Source organism: Coturnix japonica, chromosome 10, assembly GCF_054131305.1.
Source record: "Coturnix japonica strain WE chromosome 10, WE-NBRP24, whole genome shotgun sequence".
NCBI classification, from domain to species: Eukaryota; Metazoa; Chordata; class Aves; order Galliformes; family Phasianidae; genus Coturnix; species Coturnix japonica.
The window spans coordinates 20,700,793-20,725,314 of record NC_140672.1 but is presented as its reverse complement, the minus strand read 5'-3'; the positions used below and the strand labels follow the sequence as shown (position 1 = coordinate 20,725,314).

Here is a 24,522-nt window from a genome sequence, read left to right as displayed (position 1 = left end):
ACTGAAGTCAATGGGGGCATTGAAGTCAATGGGATATTGGGGTCAATGGTGACATTGAAGTCAATGGGGGACATCAGGAATCAATGGGGACACTGAAGTCAATGGGGGCATTGAAGTCAATGGGGACATTGGGGTCAATGGGGACACTGAAGTCAATGGGGGCATTGAAGTCAATGGGGGACATTGGGGTCAATGGGGACATCAGGGATCAATGGGGGACATTAAAGTCAATGGGGACACTGAAGTCAATGGGGGACACTGGGGTCAATGGGGACATTGGGGTCAGTGGTGACCATGGGGACACTTTGGACCCCCCCCATAGTTCTGTCAGCTGGGGAACTTCTCCATCCACGTGGCACTTCGGAACCTCCGCCCCGCAGGTAACGGGGGAAAACAGATATGGGGGGGGCACAAATATGGGGGGTACAGATATGGGGGGGCAGATATGGGGGGGGCACAGATATCGGGGGGCACAGTCAATGGGGTGGGGGGCTGCACTATGGACAAGGAGTGGGGGCACATCAAATAGAGGGGGGCACAGCTAATAGGGGCACATCAAATAGAGGGGAGGCACAGCTAATAGGGGCACATCTGGGGGCACAAACATGGGGGGGTTCACATTGAATATGTGGGAAGGGGGGGCCACAGACAACGGGGGGGGCCACAGGCAATAGAGGGGCATACATGGAATTGGGAGGGGGGGGGGGAGGCACATATAGGGGTCCATACTGAGGAGCTGGGGGCTCCCACACCTATGGGGTGGCTATGGACCAATGGGGGGAGTCCCTGCATTTATGGGGGGGGGTTAATTTGGGGGTGCCCCCCCCATCTCCCCCCTCCCTTTAGGCTCAAAGACACGGAAGATCCCATACCCCACCCGGAATCCCTTCACGTGGCTCTTCCTGCTTGTGTCCTGTCCCAATTACACCTATGAGGTTGGGGAAAGTGCCCAGATATTGGGGGGGGGGGGGGTCCCTTAAATGTGGGGGCACCCCCTATTTGGGGGTTGGGGGGGGTGGTGGTTCTGGGGGAGTCTTTAAATTGGGGGGGGGGGTGGTCTCCCATGTGGGAGGGGGCGCCCACATTTGGGGAGGGAGCTGTGGTTTTTGGGGGGGGACCCGAGTTTTGAGGGGGGCACCCCAGTTTTGGGGGTGGGGTGGGGGGAGAAGAGCTTAATTTGGGGTGGGGGCAGAAGAGCTTAAGTTTGGGGTGTGGGGGGGAAGAGCTTAAGTTTGAGGGGGGAGCCGTGGGTTTCTTATTTGGGGGGGGGACACACACTCATTTTTGGGGCAGACCCAAAGCCATCCCATTGTTGTTGTGCTGCTGCCCCCCTCCCCCCCCCATTTTTTACCCCCTTTCTCCCCCCAGGTTGGCTCTTGGATCGGGTTCACCATCATGACGCAGTGTCTACCCGGTGAGCTGGGCCCTATATCCCCCCCCCCATAACCTCCTTCCCACCCCTGTGACCCCATCCCATCCCATCCCATAATATCCCATCCCATAATATCCCATCTATCCCATCCCATCCTATCCCATCCCATTCATCCATCCCATCCCATCCCATCCCATCCCATCCCATCCCATCCCATCCCATCCCATCCCTTCCCATCCCATCCATCCCATCCCATCCCATATATCCCATCCCATCCCATATATCCCATCCCATCCCATCCCACCCCATCCATCCCATCCCATCCATCCCATCCCATCCCATCCCATCCCATCCCATCCCATCCCATCCCATCCCCCTGTCCCCCCATTGCCCCCATATCACTAACCCCACCCCCCCTTACAGTGGCGCTGTTCTCGCTCGTGGGCTTCGTGCAGATGGCCATCTGGGCTCAGGGGAAGCACCGCAGTTACCTGCGCGAGTTCCGCGATTACCCCCCGCTGCGCTCCCCCATCGTCCCCTTCCTGCTCTGAGGGGACGCCGCCCCCACCCCCCCCCACCACAGGGGGCACCCGAATGGTGGGGGGGGGGCTGGGTGACGGGGGGCACCCGGTGATAAAGGATACCCGGATAATGGGGACATGGGGATGGGTGGGCTCCCACATTGGGGATGTTTGGGTGCCAAAGGACACCGAGGTGAGAAGAGACACCCGGGTGACAAGGGACATCGGGGTGACAGGGGACACCTGGGTGACAAGGGACATTGGGGTGACTGGAGACATCACCTGGGTGATAGGGGACACTTGGGTGACCAAGGACATCGGGGTGATAGAGGACACCTGGGTGACAGGGGACATCGGGGTGACAGGGGACATTGGGGTGACAGGGGACATTGGGGTGACAAAAGCCCCCCAGGGTGACAGGGTGACACACAGAGGACCCCGCGCTGTGGTGGTGGATGGGGTCACGGTGTCACATCCCACATTGTCACCCACGTGTGACCGTCACCAATGGGGCTGGGTTCCATTCATTGATGGCGTTGTGTTCCATTCATTGATGGCTTTGGGTTCCATTCATTGATGGTCCCGTTGGGTTCCATGTCATTGATGGTCCCATTGGGTTCCATTCATTGATGTTCCCATTGGGTTCCATTCATTGATGGTCCCGTTGGGTTCCATTCATTGATGTTCCCATTGGGTTCCATTCATTGATAGGGTTGGGTTCCATTCATTGATGGTCCCATTGGGTTCCATTAATGGATGGTCCCATTGGGTTCCATTCATGGATGGTCCCATTGGGTTCCATTCATGGATGGTCCCATTGGGTTCCATTCATGGATGGTCCCATTGGGTTCCATTCATGGATGGTCCCATTGGGTTCCATTCATTGATGGTCCCATTGGGTTCCATTCATTGATGGTCCCATTGGGTTCCATTCATTGATGGGGTTGGGTTCCATGTTATTGATGGTCCCATTGGGTTCCATGTTATTGATGGTCCCATTGTGTTCTATGGGGTCAGTTATGGGGTCTGACCCCTTAAAGTGACACGTCCCTGTCCCATGGGGTCACACATCACCCCCCTGTGGCCTCATATTGTCCCCATGGGGGCTGGGAATGACCACGTCCCCCCCGTGCGACCCCCACAAATACAAGACCCCCATGTACATGTGAGTGTGTGTGATCCATTGTCCCCAGTGCCCCACATTGACTCCCTTCTGGCCCCATAGAAACCCCCAGACCCCCATAGGGACACCTGAGACCCACACATACCCACCCCAGCCCTATAGAGACCCACATGGATGCCCCAGGCCCCATAGGGATCCCCCAGACCCACATACAGACCCCTCAGACCCACCTCAGCCCCACAGAGACCTCACAGGACCCACAGTGACTCCATTCTGCCCCATAGAGACCCCCCAGGACCCACAGTGACAAAGGGACCCACAGTTACTCCATTCTGCCCCACAAAAACCCCTCAGGACCCACAGTGACTCCATTCTGCCCCACAAAACCCCCCCAGGACCCACAGTGAGTCCATTCTGCCCCATAGAAACCCCCAAACCCCCATAGGGATGCCTCAGACCCACCCGGACTCCCCTCAGCCCCACAGAGACCCACATGGATCCCCCAGGCCCCATAGGGACCCACACGTACATGTGTGTGTGTGTTTCATTGTCCCCAATGACACGGGGGCCACGTTCGGAGCTTTATTCCGTACCCAGCGTCAACCACAGGGTGGGGGTCCCATGGGGGGGAGCCGATGTGTGGGGGCCCAAAGGGTGGGGTCCCCATGGGTGGGGGTCTGATGGGGGGGTCCAAAGGGTGGGGGTCCAATGGATGGGGTCCCCATGGGTGGGGGTTCGATGTGTGGGGTCCCCATGGGTGGGGGTCCGATGGGGGGGTCCCTGTGGGTGGGGGTCCCATGGGGGGGGGTCCCGTGGTGTCACAGAGCAGCCATGGCTGCCTCCCGCTCCTGGATCCGTTTCTGCCGCTGCAGCAGCCGCCGCTCGCGCTCAAACTCCTTCATGCGCATCACGTAACTGCGGGTGGGACCCACGGACACATGGCCCCATATCCCCATGGCCCCACATTCCCATATCCCCATGGCCCCATATCCCCATGGCCCCACATTCCCATATCCCCATGGCCCCACATCCCCATATCCCCACGGCCCCATATCCCCATGGCCCCACATTCCCATATCCCCATGGCCCCACATCCCCATATCCCCATATCCCCACGGCCCCATATCCCCATGGCCCCATATCCCCATATCCCCATGGCCCCATATCCCCATAGTCCCCATATCCCCATGGCCCCATATCCCCATGGCCCCATATCCCCATATCCCCATACCCCCATGGCCCCATACCCCCATATCCCCATGGCCCCATATCCCCATGGCCCCATATCCCCATGTCTCCTCCTTGGTTCTGTGCCCCCCCAAATCCCCTCCCAGTCCCTACGTCCCCATTTTGTCCCCATACTCTGCCCCATTTTGTCCCCATGTCCCCACTTGTCCCCATATCTCCCCGTCCCCCTCCCCTCAATATCCCCACATCCCCCTATCCCTATGCCTCCTCCCTATATTCCCACCCCCCCCATACTCCCCCCCATATTCCCCTATACCCCCCATCCCCCCCACCCCCCCCATACGCCCCTATACCCCCCCTATACCTGCCACCCCCCCCATATCCTCCCCTACATCTCCCATATCCCCCCTATATCCCCCACGTCCCCCACTCCCCCCATATCCCCCTATACCCCCCACCCCCCCATATCCCCCATCCCTCCTGCACCCCCCCATCCCCCCATAACCCCCCCCATACACTCTACCCCCCTCACTCCCCCCCTATTTCCCCCCCATATATTCCCATATCCCCCATCCTATATCACCCACCCCTATACCCCCCATACCCATCCCATGTCCCCCCTGCCCCATATCCTCCATATCCTCCATCCCCTGCCCCATATCCCCATGTCCCCCCTGACCTATATCTCCCCCATATCCCCCACCCATCCCATACCCCCCCCCATACCCCCCATATGTCCCCCCCATATCCCCCACAACCCCATGTCCACATACACCCCCCCACCCTCTCTATATCCCCCACCCCCTATACCCCCCCATAACCCTCCCTATACCCCCCATAACCACCTAATATCCCTCCATATCCCCCCTATAACCACCATGCCCCCCTATATCCCCCACCTCCCACCATACCCACCCCCCCCATGTCCCCCACACACCCTATGCCCCCCAACCCCCCCATACCCCCCATCCCCTACCCATATCGCCCCATAACCACCTATATCCCACCATAACCACCCAATATTCCCCCATATCCCCCCATACCCCCCTGCCCCCTCACTCCTGGTGCTGACACTCATCCCATTGATGCCGCAGCTGCTGGTGGTGCCACAGTGCAGGGAATGCAGGGAATCCCCCATATCCCCCCTATATCCCCCATATCCCCCCTATAACACCCCATATCCCCCCTATAACCCCCCCATATCCCCCCTATAACCCCTCGTATCCCCCCCATATCCCCCCTATAACCCCCCATATCCCCCCTATAACCTCCATATCTCCCCCATATCCCCCCTATTACCCCCCATATCCCCCCTATTACCCCCCATATCCCCCCTATAACCCCCATATACCCCTTATAACCCCCATATCCCCCCTATAACCCCCCATATCTCCCCCATATCCCCCCTATAACCCCCATATCCCACCTATAACCCCCAGATCCCCCCTATAACCCCCCATATCTCCCCCATATCCCCCCTATAACCCCCCATATCCCCCCTATAACCCCCCATATCTCCCCCATATCCCCCCTATAACCCCCCATATCCCCCCTATAACCCCCCATATCTCCACTATAACCCCCATATCTCCCCCATATCCCCCCTATAACCCCCCAAATCCCCCATATCCCCCCTATAACCTCCATATCTCCCCCATATCCCCCCATATCTCCCCCCTATAACCCCCATATCCCCCCTATAACCCCCATATCTCCCCCATACCCCCCCTGCCCCATATCCCATGTCCTCACTCCTGGTGCTGACACTCATCCCAGTGGTGCCGCAGTTCCTGGCATTGCCATAGAGCAGGGAACGCGTCGCGGCGGCAGCGCATCAGGCGCAGCAGGTGGTGGGCGCAATAATCGCGCTGCGCCAACGGGACGCGGCCGGACGATAATTGCTGCGGGGTGGCCACCATGGCTGGGGGGAGAGGGACAATGGGAGTCAGTTCTGCCCCATAGAGACAGCCCAGGACCCATGGAATCCCATAGGCCCCATAGAAACCACATATGGCCCATAGAAACCCCATAGAAACCCCACAAACCCCATAGAAACCCCACAGAACCCCATAGAACCCCATAGAAGCCCATAGGCCCCACAGGCCCCATAGAAGCCCATAGGCCCCATAGAAACCCCATAGAACCCTACAGGCCCCATAGAAACCCCACAGGCCCCATAGAAACCCCATAGGCCCCATAGAAACCCCATAGGCCCCATAGAACCTCATAAGGCCCATAGAACCCCCACAGAACCTCATAGGTCCCATAGGACCCTATAAGGCCCATAGAAACCCCATAGAACCCCATAGGCCCCATAGAACCCCCATAGGCCCCATAGAACCTCATAGAACCCCATAGGCCCCATAGAAACCACATAGGGCCCATAGAAACCCCATAGAACCTCATAGGCCCCCTAGAAACCCCCTCCAGGCCCCATAGAAACCCCATAGAAGCCCATAGACCCCATAGAAACCCCATAGGCCCCATAGAACCCCCATAGGCCCCATAGAAACCACATAGGCCCCATAGAACCCCCATAGGCCTGATAGAAACCCCATAGGGCCCATAGAAACCCCATAGAACCCCATAGGGCCCATAGAAACCCCATAGGCCCCATAGAACCCCATAAGGCCCATAGAAACCCCATAGAACCCCATAGGCCCCATAGAAACCCCTTCCAGGCCCCATAGAAACCACCATAGGCCCCATAGAAGCCCCCTCCAGGCCCCATAGAAACCCCATAGGCCTGACAGAAACCCCATAGGGCCCATAGAAACCCCATAAACCCCACAGGCGCCATAGAAACCCCCTCCAAGCCCCATAGAAACCCCATAGGCACCACATATAACCCCCATAGGCCCCATAGAAAACCACATAGGGCCCATAGAAACCCCATAGAACCCCATAGGCCCCATAGAAACCCCCTCCAGGCCCCATAGAACCCCATAAGGCCCATAGAAACCCCATAGAACCCCATAGGCCCCACAGGCCCCATAGAAGCTCATAGAACCCCATAGGCTCCATAGAACCCCCATAGGCCCCAAAGAACCCCCATAGGCCCCATAGAAACCCCATAGGCCCCATAGAAACCCCATAGGCCCCACAGGCCCCATAGAACCTCATAGAAACCCATAGAACCCCATAGGCCCCATAGAAAACCCATAGGCCCCATAGAAACCCCATAGAACCTCATAGAACCCCATAGGCCCCATAGAAACCCCATAGGCCCCACAGGCCCCATAGAACCCCATAGGCCCCACAGAAGCCCATAGGCCCCATAGAAACCCCCCGGGCCCCATAGAAACATTGGACAACTGCTGGGGGGTTGCCACCATGGGTAGGGGGAAAGGGACACAGAGTGAGTCCAGGGTGCCCCATAGAGAACCCCAGGCCCCATAGAAACCCCCCAGGCCCCATAGAAACCCCCCAGGCCCCATAGAAACTCCATAGGCCCCATAGAAACCCCACAGGCCCCATAGAAACCCCATAGGCCCCATAGAAACCCCACAGAATCCCATAGAAACCCCACAGAATCCCATAGAAACCCCACAGAATCCCATAGAAACCCCACAGAATCCCATAGAAACCCCACAGAATCCCATAGAAACCCCACAGAATCCCATAGAAACCCCATAGGCCCCATAGAAACCCCATAGGCCCCATAGAAACCCCATAGGCCCCATAGAAACCCCATAGGCCCCATTGAACCCCATAGAACCCCATAGGCCCCACAGAAGCCCATAGGCCCCATAGAAACCCCCCAGGCCCCATAGAAACATTGGACAACTGCTGGGGGGTTGCCACCATGGGTAGGGGGAAAGGGACACAGAGTGAGTCCAGGCTGCCCCATAGAGAACCCCAGGCCCCATAGAAACCCCCCAGGCCCCATAGAAACCCCATAGGCCCCATACAAACTCCATAGGCCCCATAGAAACCCCATAGGCCCCATAGAAACCCCATAGGCCCCATAGAAACCCCATAGGCCCCATAGAAACCCCATAGGCCCCATAGAAACCCCATAGGCCCCATAGAAACCCCATAGGCCCCATAGAAACCCCATAGGCCCCATAGAAACCCCATAGGCCCCATAGAAACCCCATAGAACCCCATAGGCCCCATAGAAACCCCATAAGCCCCATAGAAGCACATAGAAACCCCATAGAACCCCATAGGCCCCATAGAAACCCCATAAGCCCCATTAAACCCCATAGAAACCCCATAGAAACCCTATAGGACCCCATAGAAACCCTATAGAACTCCATAGGCCCCATAGAAGCCCATAGGCCCCATAGAAACCCCATAGGCCCCACAGAAACCCCATAGGCCCCACAGAAACCCCATAGGCCCCACAGAAACCCCATAGGCCCCACAGAAACCCCATAGGCCCCACAGAAACCCCATAGGCACCATTAAACCCCATAGAATCCCCATGGAAACCCTATAGAACCCCATAGGCCCCATAGAACCACGTAGAAACCCCATAGAAACCCTATAGAACCCCATAGAAACCCCATAGAACCCCCATAGTCCCCATAGAAACCCCCATAGAACCCCATAGGCCCCATAGAAACCCCATAGGCCCCATAGAAACCCCATAGAAACCCCATAGAACCCCCATAGGCCCCATAGAAACCCCACAGAAGCCCATAGGCCCCATAGAAACCCCATAGAACCCCATAGATCCCCATAGAAACCCCATAGAAACCCTATAGAACCCCATAGGCCCCACAGAAACCCCACAGAAACCCCATAGAACCCCATAGAAACCCCATAGAAACCCTATAGAAACCCATAGAAACCCTATAGAACCCCATAGGCCCCACAGAAACCCTATAGACCCCATAGAAACCCATAGGCCCCATAGAAAACCCATAGGCCCCATAGAACCCCACAGAAACCCTATACAACCCCATAGGCCCCATAGAAACCCCATACAACCCCATAGGCCCCATAGAACCCCATAGGCCTCATAGAAGCCCATAGAAACCCCACAGAAACCCCATAGAACCCCACAGGCCCCATAGAAACTCCATAGAACCCCATAGGCCCCATAGAAACCCCATAGGCCCCATAGAAACCCCATAGAAACCCCATAGGCCCCATAGAAACCCCACAGAAGCCCATAGGCCCCATAGAAGCCCACAGGCCCCATAGAAACCCCATAGAAACCCATTGGCCCCATAGAAACCAGCATAGAAACCCCATAGGCCCCATAGAAACCCCATAGAAACCGTATAGAACCCCATAGGCCCCATAGAAACCCCATGGGCCCCATAGAACCCCATAGAAACCCCACAGAACCCCCTAGAAACCCCATAGGCCCCATAGAAACCCCATAGAACCCCATAGGCCCCATAGAAACCCCATAGAACCCCACAGAAACCCCATAGGCACCACAGAAACCCCATAGAACCCCATAGAAACCCTATAGAACCCCATAGAAACCCATAGAAACCTCATAGAAACCCCATAGGCCCCATAGAAACCCCATAGGCCCCATAGAAACCCCATAGAACCTCATAGAAACCCTATAGAACCCCATAGAACCCCATAGAAACCCTATAGAACCCCATAGAAACCCTATAGAACCCCATAGGCTCCATAGAAACCCCATAGAACCCCATAGAAACCCCATAGAACCCCATAGAAACCCTATAGAAGCCCATAGGCCCCATAGAAGCCCATAAGCCCCATAGAAACCCTATAGAGCCCCATAGGCCCCATAGAAACCTTATAGAACCCCCATAGAACCCCCATAGAAACCCCATAGAACCCCCATAGGCCCCATAGAAACCCCATAGAAACCCATAGAACCCCACAGAAACCCCACAGAAACCCCATAGTCCCCATAGAACCCCACAGGCCCCATAGAAACCCCATAGAACCCCATAGGCCGCATAGAACCCCATAGAAACCTCATAGGAACCCCATAGAAACCTCATAGGCCCCATAGAACCCCATAGAAACCCTATAGAACCCCATAGAAACCCTATAGAACCCCATAGAAACCCCCATAGAACCCCATAGGCCCCATAGAAACCCCATAGAAACCCTATACAACTACATAGGCCCCATAGGAGCCCACAGGCCGCACTTACTCCTCGGCTCCCGGCCGGGCAGCCCCAGGTCGGGGGGGAACGTTGGCATCGTTAAAGGATCCGGTTCCGTGTCCGCCCCCCCCGCGTAACGACGGGCCAAGTGAGCGCCCATAGCGACCCGGTCACCGGGACACAGCGCCGGAACCGGAAATGAAAGGGACCGGAAACGGAACTGAACAATACAGGAAGCGGAAGTGAGAAATACCGGAAGCGGAAGTCTTATATGGGATGTGGGAGCGGGGAGTACGGGTTACTTCCGGTGCAGACAGGAAGTGCTCGTGGCGTCCCCTCCTTCCCCGCGGTCACTGGGACACAACGCCGGAACCGGAAGTGAGAGATACCGGAACCGGAAGTCACATGTGGGATGTGGGAGCTGGATGCGAGTGGTGCTTCCGGTGGAGACAGGAAGTGCTTCCTTTTCCGCTCGCGTATCATAGAGTGGGAGCGTGCAGAGCGCCGCTGTGCTCGTAGTGCGCCGCTCTGTGCGCGGTCCTCCAATGGGATTTAAAGGGGAAGGGGGGGGAGAAAGGGGGGAACAATGGGGACAATAGGGACAGTGGGGTCAATGGGGTCAATGGGGACATTGGAGTCAGTGGTGTCTATGGGGACATTGGGGTCAATGGGGACACTGGGGTCAATGGGTCCAATGGAGTCAATGGGGACATTAGGTTCAATGGGGCCAATGGGGACATTGGGGTCAATGGGGCCAATGGGAACATTGGGGTCTATGGGGCCAATGGGGACATTGGGGTCAATGGGGCCAATGGGGAGTTTAGGGCCAATGGGGTCAATAGGGACACTGGGGTCAATGGCGTCTATGGGGACATTGGGGTCTATGGGGACATTGGAGTCAATGGGGACATTGGGGTCTATGGGGTCTATGGGAACATTGGGGTCAATGGGTCTATGGGGACATTAGGGTCAATGGGGTCAATGGGGCCAATAGGAACATTGGGGTCAATGGGGCCAATGGGGAGTTTAGGGCCAATGGGGTCAATGGGGACATTGAGGTCTATGGGGTCTATGGGGACATTGGGGTCAATGGGGAATTTTGGGTCTATGGGGCCAATGGGGACATTGTGGTCAATGGGGTCTATGGGGTCACTGGGGACTTTGGGGTCAATGGGGCCAATGGGGAGTTTAGGGCCAATGGGGACAGTAGGGACTATGGGGACTATGGGGTCCATGGAGGGTATTGGGGTCAATGGGGCCAATGGGGACTTTGGGGTCTATGGGGACATTGGGGGCAATGGGGTCATTGGGGCCAATGGGGTCTATGGGGCCCATGGAGGGTATTGGGGTCTATGGGGCCAATGGAGGCAGTGAGAACAGTGGGGACTTTGGGGTCAATGGGGCCCATGAAGGGCATTGGGGCCAATAGGGACTATGGGGACATTGGGGTCAATGGGGCCAATGGGGAGTTTAGGGCCAATGGGGACAGTATGGACTATGTGGGATATGGGGCCCATGGAGGGTATTGGGGTCTATGGGGCCAATGGGGTCAATGGGGCCAATGGTGCCAATGGGGCCAATGGGGTCAATGGGGCCAATGGAGCCAATAAAGACTTTGGGGTCAATGGGGCCAATGGGGGGTTTAGGGCCAATGGGGACAGTATGGACTATGTGGACTATGGGGCCCATGAAGGGCATTGGGGTCTATGGGGCCAATGGGGACAGTGAGAACAGTGGGGACTTTGGGGTCTATGGGGCCAATGGTGTCTATGGGGACATTGGGGTCATTGGGGCCAATGGGGCCAGTAGGGACTATGTGGGCTATGGGGCCCATGGAGGGTATTGGGGTCTATGGGGCCAATGGGGTCTATGGGGCCAATGGGGTCTATGGGGCCAATGGGGTCAATGGGGCCAATGGAGCCAATAAAGACTTTGGGGTCAGTGGTGCCAATGGGGGGTTTAGGGCCAATGGGGACAGTAGGGACTATGTGGGATATAGGGCCCAAGAAGGGCATTGGGGTCTATGGGGCCAATGGGGACATGGTGATGTGGGTTATGGGGCACAGTGGGGATACGGGGATGTGGGGACATTGGGGACATGGGATATGGAGCACAGGGGGGATATGGGGCTGTGGGGACATTAGGGACATGGAGATATGGGGATGTGGGCTATGGGGCAGAAGGGCCCCAAGGAAGGGCTGTGTCCCCATGGCCCCACATCCCCATGTCACCTCCCCCCCCCTCCCGGCCCCCCAAGTGCCACTTCCCCTTTCAGTTCCCCTTTATGGGGCCGGAGTTGGGGGGTGGGTGGAGGATGTGGGGACAATGGGGCGGACATGGGGACATGGGGGGGGACATGGGAACAATGGGGACAGTGGACACCCTATAGCCCCATAGACACCCCATAGACACTCCATAGCCCCATAGACACCCTATAGCCCCATAGACACCCTATAGCCCCATAAGCACCCCATAGACACCCTATAGCCCCATAGACACCCCATAGACACCTCATAGCCCCATAGACACCCTATAGCCCCATAAGCACCCCATAGACACCCTATAGCCCCATAGACACCCCATAGACACCTCATAGCCCCATAGACACCCTATAGCCCCATAAGCACCCCATAGACACCCTATAGCCCCATAGACACCCCATAGACACCTCATAGCCCCATAGACACCCTATAGCCCCATAGACACCCCATAGCGACATAGACACCCTATAGCCCCATAGACACCCCATAGCCCCATAGACACCCCATAGCCCCATAGACACCCCGTAGCCCCATTGCCCCATAGACACCCCATAGACAGCCTATAGCCCCATAGATACCCCATAGCCCCATAGACACTCCATAGCCCCATAGACACCTTGTAGCCCCATAGACATCCTATGGCCCCATAGACATCCTATAACCCCATAGACACCCCATAGCCCCATAGCCATGGGGCCATTGGGGCCATGGGGCAGTGCCTATGGCTGGCCCTGTGGGGTGTGGCCCCATTGGCGTGTGCTCTAAGGAGGGGGAAGTGGGGCAGGGCGGCCCTATAGAGCGTTACCAGCCCCATAGGGTGTTAAACGACCCCATAGGGCTCCCAGCACCATGAACTGGGGACGGGCAGGTGGGGGCAGGGGGGGGTCATTGGGGTCTTGGGGGCTGATTTAGGGGGTCGTTTTGGGGTCTTGATGGGGGATTTTGGGGGTCTGGAAGTGGGATTTGGGGTCCTGGGGGGGGATTTAATGGGTCTTATGGGGGAATATAGGGGGGATTTGGGGGGGGATTGGGGTCCTGGGGGGTATTTGTGGGGTCCTGGGGGGGAGGGGGGGCAATGGAAGGGGTTGGGGTCCTGGGGGGGGTTTTGGGGTCTTGAAGGTGATATAAGGGGGTTAATGGGGGAGGATTTGGGGTCTTGAGGGTGGGTAAATGGGGGGGTCCTGGGGGTCCTGGAAGGGATATGGGGGGCTATGGGGGGGGGGCGGGGGGGCTGTATGGGGGGATTTGTGGGTCTGGAGAGGGGATATAAGGGGGTTAATGGGGGATTTGGGGTCTGGAAGTGAGATTTGGGGTCCTGGGGGGGGATTTAGGGGTTTGATGTGGGTCAATGGGGATTTTGGGGGTCTTAATGGGGGATTTTGGGGTCGGTGGAGGGGGGGTAGGGAGGGGATTTGGGGTTTTGAGGGGGGGTCCTGGGGTTTGGGGTAATTGGGGGGTCCTTGGGCTGATTTAGGGGGTCGTTTGGGGTCTTGATGGGGATTTGGGGTCTGGAAGTGGATTTGGGGTCCTGGGGGGCGATTTAATGGGTCTTATGGGGGAATATAGGGGGGATTTTGGGGGGGGATTGGGGTCCTGGGGGGCATTTGAGGGTCGTGGGGGTGGGCAATGGAAGGGGTTGGGGACCTGGGGGGGGTTTGGGGTCTTGAAGGTGATATAAGGGGTTAATGGGGGAGGATTTGGGGTCTTGAGGGTGGGAAAATGGGGGGGTCCTGGGGGTCCTGGAAGGGATATGGGGTCATGGGGGGGACTTGGGGGTCCGGAGAGGGGATATAAGGGTTAATGGGGGATTTGGGGTCCTGGGGGGGGATTTAGGGGTTTGATGTGGGTCAATGGGGATTTTGGGGGTCTTAATGGGGGATTTGGGGTCTGGGGGGGGTATGGAGGGGATTTGGGGTTTTGAGGGGGGGTCCTGGGGTTTGGGGTCATTGGGGGGTCCTTGGGGCTGATTTAGGGGGTCGTTTTGGGGTCTTGATGGGGGATATGGGGGATTTTGGGGGGTCTTGATGGGGGATTTGGGGTCTGGAAGTGGGATTTGGGGTCTTGGGGGGGATTTAATGGGTCTTATGGGGGAAAATAGGGGGGATTTGGGGGGGGGATTGGGGTCCTGGGGGGCATTTGAGGGGTCGTGGGGCGGGGGGCAATGGAAGGGGTTGGGGACCTGGGGGTGTTTTGGGTCTTGAAGGTGATATAAGGGGTTAATGGGGGAGGATTTGGGGTCTTGAGGGTGGGTAAATGGGGGGGTCCTGGGGGTCCTGGAAGGGATATGGGGTCATGGGGGGGGATAAGGGGGACTTGGGGTCTGGAGAGGGGATATAAGGGGGTTAATGGGGGATTTGGGGTCTGGAAGTGGGATTTGGGGTCCTGGGGGGGGGATTTTAGGGGTTTGATGTTGGTCAAGGGGGATTTTGGGGGTCTTAATGGGGGATTTGGGGGTCTGGGGGGGGGGTATGGAGGGGATTTGGGGTTTTGAGGGGGGTCCTGGGGTTTGGGGTAATTGGGGGGTCCTTGGGGCTGATTGAGGGGGTCGTTTTGGGGTCTTGATGGGGGATATGGGGGATTTTGGGGGTCTTGATGGGGGATTTGGGGTCTGGAAGTGGGATTTGGGGTCCTGAGGGGGGGATTTAATGGGTCTTATGGGGGAATATAGGGGGGATTTGGGGGGGGGTTGGGGTCCTGGGGGGTATTTGTGGGGTCGTGGGGGGGGGCAATGGAAGGGGTTAGGGTCCTGGGGGGGGTTTGGGGGTCTTGAAGGTGATATAAGGGGGTTAATGGGGAGGATTTGGGGTCTTGAGGGTGGGGACCTGGGGTCCTGGAAGGGATATGGGGGCTATGTGGGGGGGGGGCTGTAGGGGGGAACTTGTGGGTCTGGAGAGGGGATATAAGGGGGTTAATGGGGGATTTGGGGTCCTGGGGGGGGATTTGGGGTCGTTTTGGGGTCTTGATGGGGGATTTGGGGTCGTGAATGGGGGTCGTCCTGAGCCCCCCCCCCCATTTCCAGCCCCACTGTTGGGGGGCGCCCTGGGCTGCTCCATGTTGTTGTGGGCCGGGCTGCTGGCAGCGCTGCTCAGCCTGGGTGAGTGAGACCCCCCCATAGAGACCCCCCCCAAATAGACAGAGACCCCCCCATAGGGAAACCTATAGAGACCCCCCCAAATAGACAGAGACCCCCCCATAGAGACCCCCCCCATAATGAACCCCATAGAGACCCCCCCCAAATAGACAGACCCCCCCCCATCCCATAAGGAACCCAATAGAGACCCCCCCCATATGGGACCCCATAGAGACCCCCCCCCCCAAATAGACAGAGATCCCCCCCCATAGAGACCCCCCCCATAATGAACCCCATAGAGACCCCCCTCAAATAAGCATAGACCCCCCCCACCCCATAAGGAATCCCATTAGAGACCCCCCCCCCATATGGGACCCCATAGAGACCCCTCCCAAATAGACAGAGACCCCCCCCATAGGGAAACTATAGAGAACCCCCCAAATAGACAGAGACCCCCCCCATAGAGACCCCCCCCATGATGAACCCATAGAGACCCCCCTCAAATAGACGGAGACCCCCCCATACCCCATTGGAACCCATAGAGACCCCCCCCATATGGGAGCCCATAGAGACCCCCCCCCAAATAGACAGAGACCCCCCATAGAGACCACCCCCCATAATGAACCCCATAGAGACTCCCTCAAAATAGACGGAGACCCCTCACCCCATAAGGAACCCATAGAGACCCCCCCCCATATGGGACCCCATAGAGACCCCCCCCCCAAATAGACAGAGACCCCCCCATAGGGAAACCTATAGAGACCCCCCCAAATAGAGACCCCCCCATAGAGACCCCCCCCATAATGAACCCATAGAGACCCCCCCCAAATAGACAGAGACCCCCGCCCCATAATGAACCCCATAGAGACTCCCCTCAAATAGACGGAGACCCCCTCACCCCATAGGGAACCCATAGAGACCCCCCCCCAAAATGGACAGAGACGCCCCACCCCATAGGAACCCTATAGATACCCCCCCTATAGTAACCCCATAGAGACCCCCATAGCCCCCCATAGCCCCCCCATATCCCACTCCCCCCCATATACCCCCCATAGCCCCCCATATCGTTCCCCATAGCCACCCCATAGCCCCCCCCCATAGTGCTACGCCATAACCACCCCATAACCGCCCCATATCCCCCATAGCCCCCCCCATATCCCTCCCATATCCCCCATAGCCCCCCCCATATCCCCCTCATATCCTCCCCCATAGCCCCCCCCATAGTGCCACCCCATAGCCTGCCCCATATCCCCATATCCCCATATCCCCCCCATTTTCCCCCCCTATAATCCCCTCATAACCTCCCCCATACCCCCCCATATCCCCCCCATATTCCCCCCTATAACCCCCCATAACTCCCCCATATCCTCCCCATAGCCCCCCCTCTTCCCTCCCCCATAGTCCCACATAGCCCCCTCATATCCCCCCTATAACCCCCCCCATATCCTCCCTCATAGCCCCCCCATAGTGACACCCACCATAGCCCCCCCCATAACTCCCCCCAAAGCCCCCCCCATAGCCCTCCTCATAGCCCCCTTATAGTCCCCCCCATAGCCCCCCTCATCATATCCCCCCCATATCCCCCATGCCCCCCCATCATATCCCCCTCATATCCCCCCATAGCCCCCCCATGCTCCCCCCATATCCACCCCATAGCCCCCTCATATCCCCCCATATCCCCCCCCATATCTCCCCCATATCCCCCCTTATATCCCCCCCCATACCCCCCCTATAGTCCCCCCCATAGTGACACCCCCATAGAACCCATACCCACCCCATATCCCCCCCACTAACCGCCCCCATTACACCCCCCCATAGCTCCCCCCATATCCACCCCATAGCCCCTCTCATATCTCCCCCTATAACCCCCCCATATCCTCCCTCAATAGCCCCCCATAGTGACACCCCCCATAGACCCCCCCATATCCGACCTTATAGCCCCCCCCATAACTCCCCCCAAAGCCCCCCCCATAGCCCTCCTCATAGCCCCCTATATCCCCCCATATCCCCCCATATCCCCCATATCCCCCCCACATCCACCCCATAGCCCCCCATAGCCCCCCATAGTCCCCTCATATCCCCCCATAGCCCCCCCATTCTCCCCCCATAGCCCCCCATAGCCCCCCCATATCCACCCCCATATCCCCCCACATAGCCCACCCCATAGCCCCCCTTATATCCCCCCATAGCCCCCCCTATAGTCCCCCCCCATAGTGACACCCCCATAGCCCCCCCATAGACCCCATACCCCACCCCATAACCCCCCCATAGCTCCCCCCATATTCCCCCCTTATCCCCCCTATGACCCCCCCCATAGCCCCCCCATACTTACCCCCCCCCCCCATCCCACAGACATGGAAATCTCGCGAGATTTGGTGCAGCTCCGGGACCAGCAGGGGGCGCTGTGGGCAGGAGGTGACATGGACCCCCCCCAAATAACCCCCACCCCAAAAGGACCCCCACTCAATGGGACCCTATAAATGGGAGACCCCCATAGACCCCCAACCCCCCCCATAAATGACCCTCCACTCAATGGGACCCCATAAGGGGACCCCAAAGTGGGGACCCCCCCCCCATAAATGACCCCCACTCAATGGGACCCTATAATGGGGGGACCCCAAAGTGGAGACCCCCCCCCCAAATCACCCCCCAATCAATGGGATCCCATAATGGAAGACCCCCATAGACCCCCATGGACCCCCATAGAACCCACCCCCCCCCAAATGACCCCTTCTTAATGGGACCCTATAATGGGACGACCCCAAAGTGGGGGACCCCCCTCCCCCAAATGACCCCACAATTAATGGAACCCAATAATGAGAAGACCCCCATAGACTCCCATAGACCCCCAAACCCACCCCCCAAAAAGACCCCCACTCAATGGGACCCTATAAGGTAAGGACCCCCATAGACCCCTATAGACCCCCAACACCCCCCCAAAAAGACCTCCCACTCAATGGGACCCCATAAGGGGACCCCAAAGTGGGGACCCCCCAAATGACCCCCCCCAATAATGGGACCCTATAATGGGAGGACCCCAAGTGGGGACCCCCCCAAATGACGCCCCCAAATAATGGGACCCTATAATGAGGACCCCAAAGTGGGGACCCCCCCCCCATAAATGACCCCCACTCAATGGGACCCTATAATGGAAGGACCCCAAATAGGGACCACCCCCTCTAAGTGCCCCCCCCCATAATGTCCCCCCACTCAATGGGACCCTATAAGGGGGGGACCCCCATAGACCCCCCAACCCCCCCCCCCAAAAAAGACCCCCACTCAATGGGACCCCAAAGTGGGGACCCCTCCCATAAATGAGCCCCACTCAATGGGACCCTATAATGGAAGGACCTCAAATAGGGACCACCCCCTCTAAATGCCCCCCCCATAATATCCCCCCACTCAATGGGACCCTATAGGGGGGGACCCCCATAGACCCCCAACACCCCCCCCAAAAAGGACCCCCACTCAATGGGGACCCCATAAGGGGACCCCAAAGTGGGGACCCCCCCATAAATGACCCCCACTCAATGGAACCCTATAATGGAAGGACCCCAAATAGGGACCTCCCCCTCTAAATGCCCCCCCCCAAAATGTCCCCCCACTCAATGGGACCCTATAAGGGGGGGACCCCCATAGACCACCAAACCCCCCCCCCAAAAAAGACCACTAAAGGGGACCCCAAAGTGGGGACACCCCCAAATGACCCCCCTCAAATAATGGGACCCTATAATGGGAGGACCCCAAAGTGGGGACCCCCAACACCTCTCCCCCCCCATTTGACCCCTCCCTACTCAATGGGACACCAAAGTGGGGACCCCCCCCAAAAGACCCCCACTCAATGGGACCCTATAAGGTAAGGACCCCCATAGACCCCCAACACTCCCCCCTAAAAGACCCCCCACTCAATGGGGACCCCATAAGGGGACCCCAAAGTGGGGACCCCCCCAAATAATGGGACCCTATAATGGGAGGACCCCAAAGTGGGGACCCCCCCCATAAATGACCCCCACTCAATGAGTCCCTATAATGGAAGGACCCCAAATAGGGACCTCCCCCTCTAAATGCCCCCCCCCATAATATCCCCCCACTCAATGGGACCCTATAAGGGGGGGACCCCCATAGACCCCCAACACCCCCCCCAAAAAGGACCCCCACTCAATGGGGACCCCATAAGGGGACCCCAAAGTGGGGACCCCCCCCATAAATGACCCCCCTCAAATAATGGGACCCTATAACGGAAGGACCCCAAAGTGGGGACCCCCCCCCATAAATGACCCCCCTCAAATAATGGGACCCTATAATGGGAGGACCCCAAAGTAGGGACCCCCCCCCAAGTGACCCCCCAAATAATGGGACCCTATAAGGGGGGGACCCCCATAGACCCCCAACCCCCCCCCCCCAAATAAGACCCCCACTCAATGGGACCCCAAAGTGGGGACCCCCCCAAGTGACCCCCCCAAATAACAGGACCCTATAATGGGAGGACCCCAAAGTGGGACCACCCCCTCTAAATGCCCACCCCATAATGTCACCCCACTCAATGGGACCCTATAAGGGGGGGACCCCCATAGACCCCCAAACTCCCCCCCACTCAATGGGACCCCAAAGTGGGGACCCCCCCAAGTGACCCCCCCAAATAACAGGACCCTATAATGGGAGGACCCCAAAGTGGGGACCCCCCCCATGAATGACCCCCACTCAATGGGACCCTATAATGGAAGGACCCCCATAGACCCCCATAGACCCCCAACACCCCCCCCAAAAAGACCCCCCACTCAATGGGGGCCCCAATAAGGGGACTCCAAAGTGGGGACCCCCCCCATAAATGACCCCCCTCAAATAATGGGACCCTATAATGGGAGGACCCCAAAGTGGGGACCCCCCCCCAAGTGACCCCCCAAATAATGGGACCCTATAAGGGGGGGACCCCCATAGACCCCCAAACCCCCCCCCCCAAATAAGACCCCCACTCAATGGGACCCCAAAGTGGGGAGCCCCCCCCAAGTAACCCCCCCAAATAACAGGACCCTATAATGGGAGGACCCCAAAGTGGGGACCCCCCCCATAAATGACCCCCCCTCAATGGGACCCTATAATGGGGGGACCCCAAAGTGGGATGGGCCCCCCCCATGGTAACCCCCCCCCCCCCCCCCCCCAGTGCCCCGGATGTGGCAGAGGATGGAGGAACTGAAGGGGAAAGTGGAGAAGGAGGAGAAGGATGGTATGGAAACAATGGGGACTATGGGACAATGGGAACAATGGGACAATGGGAACAATGGGGATAATGGGGACAATGGGACAATGGGAACAATGGGGACAATGGGGACAATGGGGACAATGGGACAATGGGATCAATGGGGATAATGGGAACAATGGGGACAATGGGGATAATGGGACAATGAGGACAATGGGACAATGGGGACAATAGGGGACAATGGGGACAATGGGGATAATGGGGACAATGGGGACAATGGGGACAATGGGATAATGGGGACAATGGGACAATGGGGACAATGGGGACAATGGGACAATGGGGATAATGGGGACAATGGGAACAATGGGGACAATGGGGACAATGGGACAATGGGGACAATGGGAATAATGGGACATTGGGACAATGGGGACAATGGGGACAATGGGAACAATGGGGACAATGGGGATAATGGGGACAATGGGGACAATGGGGACAATGGGGATAATGGGGACAATGGGGACAATGGGGACAATGGGGATAATGGGAACAATGGGGACAATGGGGACAATGGGACAATGGGGATAATGGGGATAATGGGACAATGGGAACAATGAGACAATGGGGACAATGGGGACAATGGGAACAATGGGGACTATGGGGACAATGGGGATAATGGGGACAATGGGACAATGGGGACAATGGGGATAATGAAGACAATGGGGACAATGGGGACAATACGGACAATGGGGTCAAAGGGGATAATGGGGACAATGGGACAATGGGACAATGGGGACAATGGGGATAATGGGGACAATGGAGACAATGGGACAATGGGGATAATGGGGACAATGGAGACAATGGGACAATGGGGACAATGGAGACAATGGAACAATGGGGACAATGGGATAAGGGGGACAATGGAGACAATGGGACAATGGGGACAATGGGGACAATGGGGACAATGGGACAATGGGGACAATGGGGATAATGGGGACAATGGGGACAATGGGACAATGGGGATAATGGAACAATGGGACAATGGGAACAATGGGACAATTGGAACAATGGGACAATGGGGACAATGGGGACAATGGGACAATGGGACAATGGGACAATGGGACAATGGGGACAATGGGACAATGGGGATAATGGGACAATGGGGACAATGGGGACAATGGGGACAATGGGACAATGGGGACAATGGGGATAATGGGAACAATGGGGACAATGGGGACAATGGGAACAATGGGGACCCTATAGCCCCATAGACACCCCATAGTCACCCCATAGACACCCCATAGACACCCTATAGCCCCATAGACACCCCATAGACACCCTATAGTCTCATAGACACCCTATAGCCCCGTAGACACCCCATAGCCCCATAGACACCCTATAGCCCCATAGACACCCCATAGACGCCCCATAGACACCCCATAGACACCCTATAGTCTCATAGACACCCTATAGCCCCATAGACTCCCCACAGACACCCTATAGTCTCAGACACCCCATAGCTCCATAGACACCCTATAGCCTCACAGACACCCTATAGCCCCATAGACACCCCATAGACACCCCATAGACACCCTATAGTCTCATAGACACCCTATAGCCCCGTAGACACCCCATAGCCCCGTAGACACCCTATAGCCCCATAGACGCCCCATAGACACCCCATAGACACCCTATAGCCCCGTAGTTGCCCCATAGACACCCCACAGACACCCTATAGTCTCATAGACACCCTATAGCCCCATAGACAATCCCATAGCCCCATAGACACCCCATAGACACCCCCATATCCCCATAGACACCCCATAGACACCCTATAGCCCCATAGACACCCCATAGACACCCCATATCCCCATAGACGCCCCATAGACGCCCCATAGCCCCATAGACGCCCCATTGTCCATCTCAGGGCAGCACAGACATGGGATGTTGCAGCGCTTTGGGGCCGACGTGGGACGGCTGCGACTGGAAGGTACTGGCCCATACTGGTTCATACTGGTCCATACTGGTTCATACTGGTCCATACTGGTTTATACTGGTCCCTACTGGACTATACTGGTCCATACTGGACCATACTGGTATATACGGGTTTATACTGGTCCATAGTGGCCCATACTATTCTATACTGGTCCATACTGGTTTATACTAGTCCATACTGGTCCATACTGGTCCATACTGGTTTATACTAGTCCATACTGGTCCATACTGGTTTAAACTGGTCCATTCTGGTCCATGCATTTCCATACTGGTTTATACTGGTCCATACTGGTCCATACTGGTCCGTACTGGTCCATACTGGTCCATACTGGTTTATACTGGTCCATACTGGTCCATACTGGTTTATACTGGTTTATACTGGTTTATACTGGTCCATACTGCTCCATACTCATCCATACTGGTCCATACTGGTTTATACTGGTCCATACTGGTCCATACTGGTTTATACAGGTTTATACTGCTCCATACTGGTTTACACTGGTTTATACTGGTCCATACTGGTTTATACTGCTCCATACTGATCCATACTGGTCTATACTGGTCCATACTGGTCCATGCTGGTTTATACTGGTCCATACTGGTTTATACTGGTTTATACTGGTCCATACTGGTCCATACTGCTTTATACTGGTCCATACTGGTCCATACTGGTTTATACTGGTTTATACTGGTTTATACTGGTCCGTACTGGTCCATACTGGTCCATACTGGTTTATACTGGTTTATACTGGTCTATGCTGGTTTATACTGGTTTATACTGGTTTATACTGGTTTATACTGGTCCATACTGGTCCATACTGGTCTATACTGGTTTATACTGGTCCATACTGGTCCATACTGGTTTATACTGGTTTATACTGGTCCATACTGGTTTATACTGGTCCATGCTGGTCCATACTGGTTTATACTGGTTTATACTGGTCTATACTGGTCCATACTGGTTTATACTGGTCCATACTGGTCCATACTGCTTTATACTGGTCCATACTGGTCCATACTGGTTTATACTGGTCCATACTGGTCCCTACTGGTTTATACTGGTTTATACTGGTCCATACTGGTCCATACTGGTCCGTACTGGTCCATACTGGTCCATACTGGTTTATACTGGTCCATACTGGTCCATACTGGTCCATACTGGTTTATACTGGTCCATACTGGTCCATACTGGTCCATACTGGTTTATACTGGTCCATACTGGTCCATACTGGTTTATACTGGTTTATACTGGTCCGTACTGGTTTATACTGGTCCATACTGGTCCATACTGGTCCATACTGGTTTATACTGGTTTATACTGGTCCATACTGGTCCATACTGGTTTATACTGCTTTATACTGGTCCATACTGGTCCATACTGGTTTATACTGCTTTATACTGGTCCATACTGGTCCATACTGGTTTATACTGGTTTATACTGGTCCCTCCAGGCTCCCGGTTCCTGGTGGAGGCCTCAACGCTGGAGTCGGAGCTGAGGGCGGAGCTCAACCGCGTCCAATCAGCCGAGGGGGCGGAGCTTCCGCTGACCCCACCCACCGCCTGACCACAGCCAATGGGAGGCCTCGCCTATTACATGAGGCCACGCCCCCCTAATTTGCATTAAAGGGACCGCGCACCCCAAAAAAGGCTCCAATTCTCTCCATCACCGCCCCCGTCTGCCCCACACAATATCCCCATATTGATGCTCCCCAGCCCCATAGATGCCCCTTATTGCCCCCAATGTCCCC

At 56.7% G+C, this 24,522-nt stretch overlaps 2 protein-coding genes and 1 non-coding gene across 4 annotated transcripts; 2 read left to right on the top strand and 1 right to left on the bottom strand.

The window, feature by feature from the left end:
• Positions 1-243: 243 nt before the first annotated feature.
• On the top strand, positions 244-3,055 carry LOC107307749 (uncharacterized). Its single transcript, XR_014932444.1, has 4 exons — positions 244-380; positions 847-935; positions 1,369-1,414; positions 1,796-3,055. It is a non-coding gene; the product is annotated as an uncharacterized LOC107307749 (transcript).
• A 529-nt stretch (positions 3,056-3,584) lies between these two features.
• Positions 3,585-10,455, bottom strand: NDUFB7 (NADH:ubiquinone oxidoreductase subunit B7). Its single transcript, XM_015851258.3, has 3 exons — positions 10,303-10,455; positions 5,957-6,125; positions 3,585-3,931 (listed from the first exon to the last, which is right to left on the bottom strand). The coding sequence occupies exons 1-3, from the start codon at positions 10,412-10,414 to the stop codon at positions 3,835-3,837; spliced, it is 378 nt and encodes a 125-aa protein (XP_015706744.2). The 5' UTR covers positions 10,415-10,455; the 3' UTR covers positions 3,585-3,834.
• Positions 10,456-10,651: 196 nt separating this feature from the next.
• LOC146759498 (uncharacterized) lies at positions 10,652-24,420 on the top strand. Of its 2 annotated transcripts, none has more exons than XM_085510703.1 (6): positions 10,652-10,784; positions 15,535-15,609; positions 17,938-18,000; positions 20,747-20,809; positions 22,707-22,769; positions 24,226-24,420. In XM_085510703.1, exons 1-6 carry the CDS (start codon positions 10,667-10,669, stop codon positions 24,336-24,338), a joined length of 495 nt encoding a protein of 164 aa, XP_085366829.1. In that variant the 5' UTR covers positions 10,652-10,666; the 3' UTR covers positions 24,339-24,420. The 2 variants fall into 2 exon arrangements, with proteins under 2 accessions (XP_085366829.1, XP_085366830.1); XM_085510704.1 differs by lacking the exon at positions 10,652-10,784 and adding an exon at positions 13,330-13,383.
• Positions 24,421-24,522: the final 102 nt, after the last annotated feature.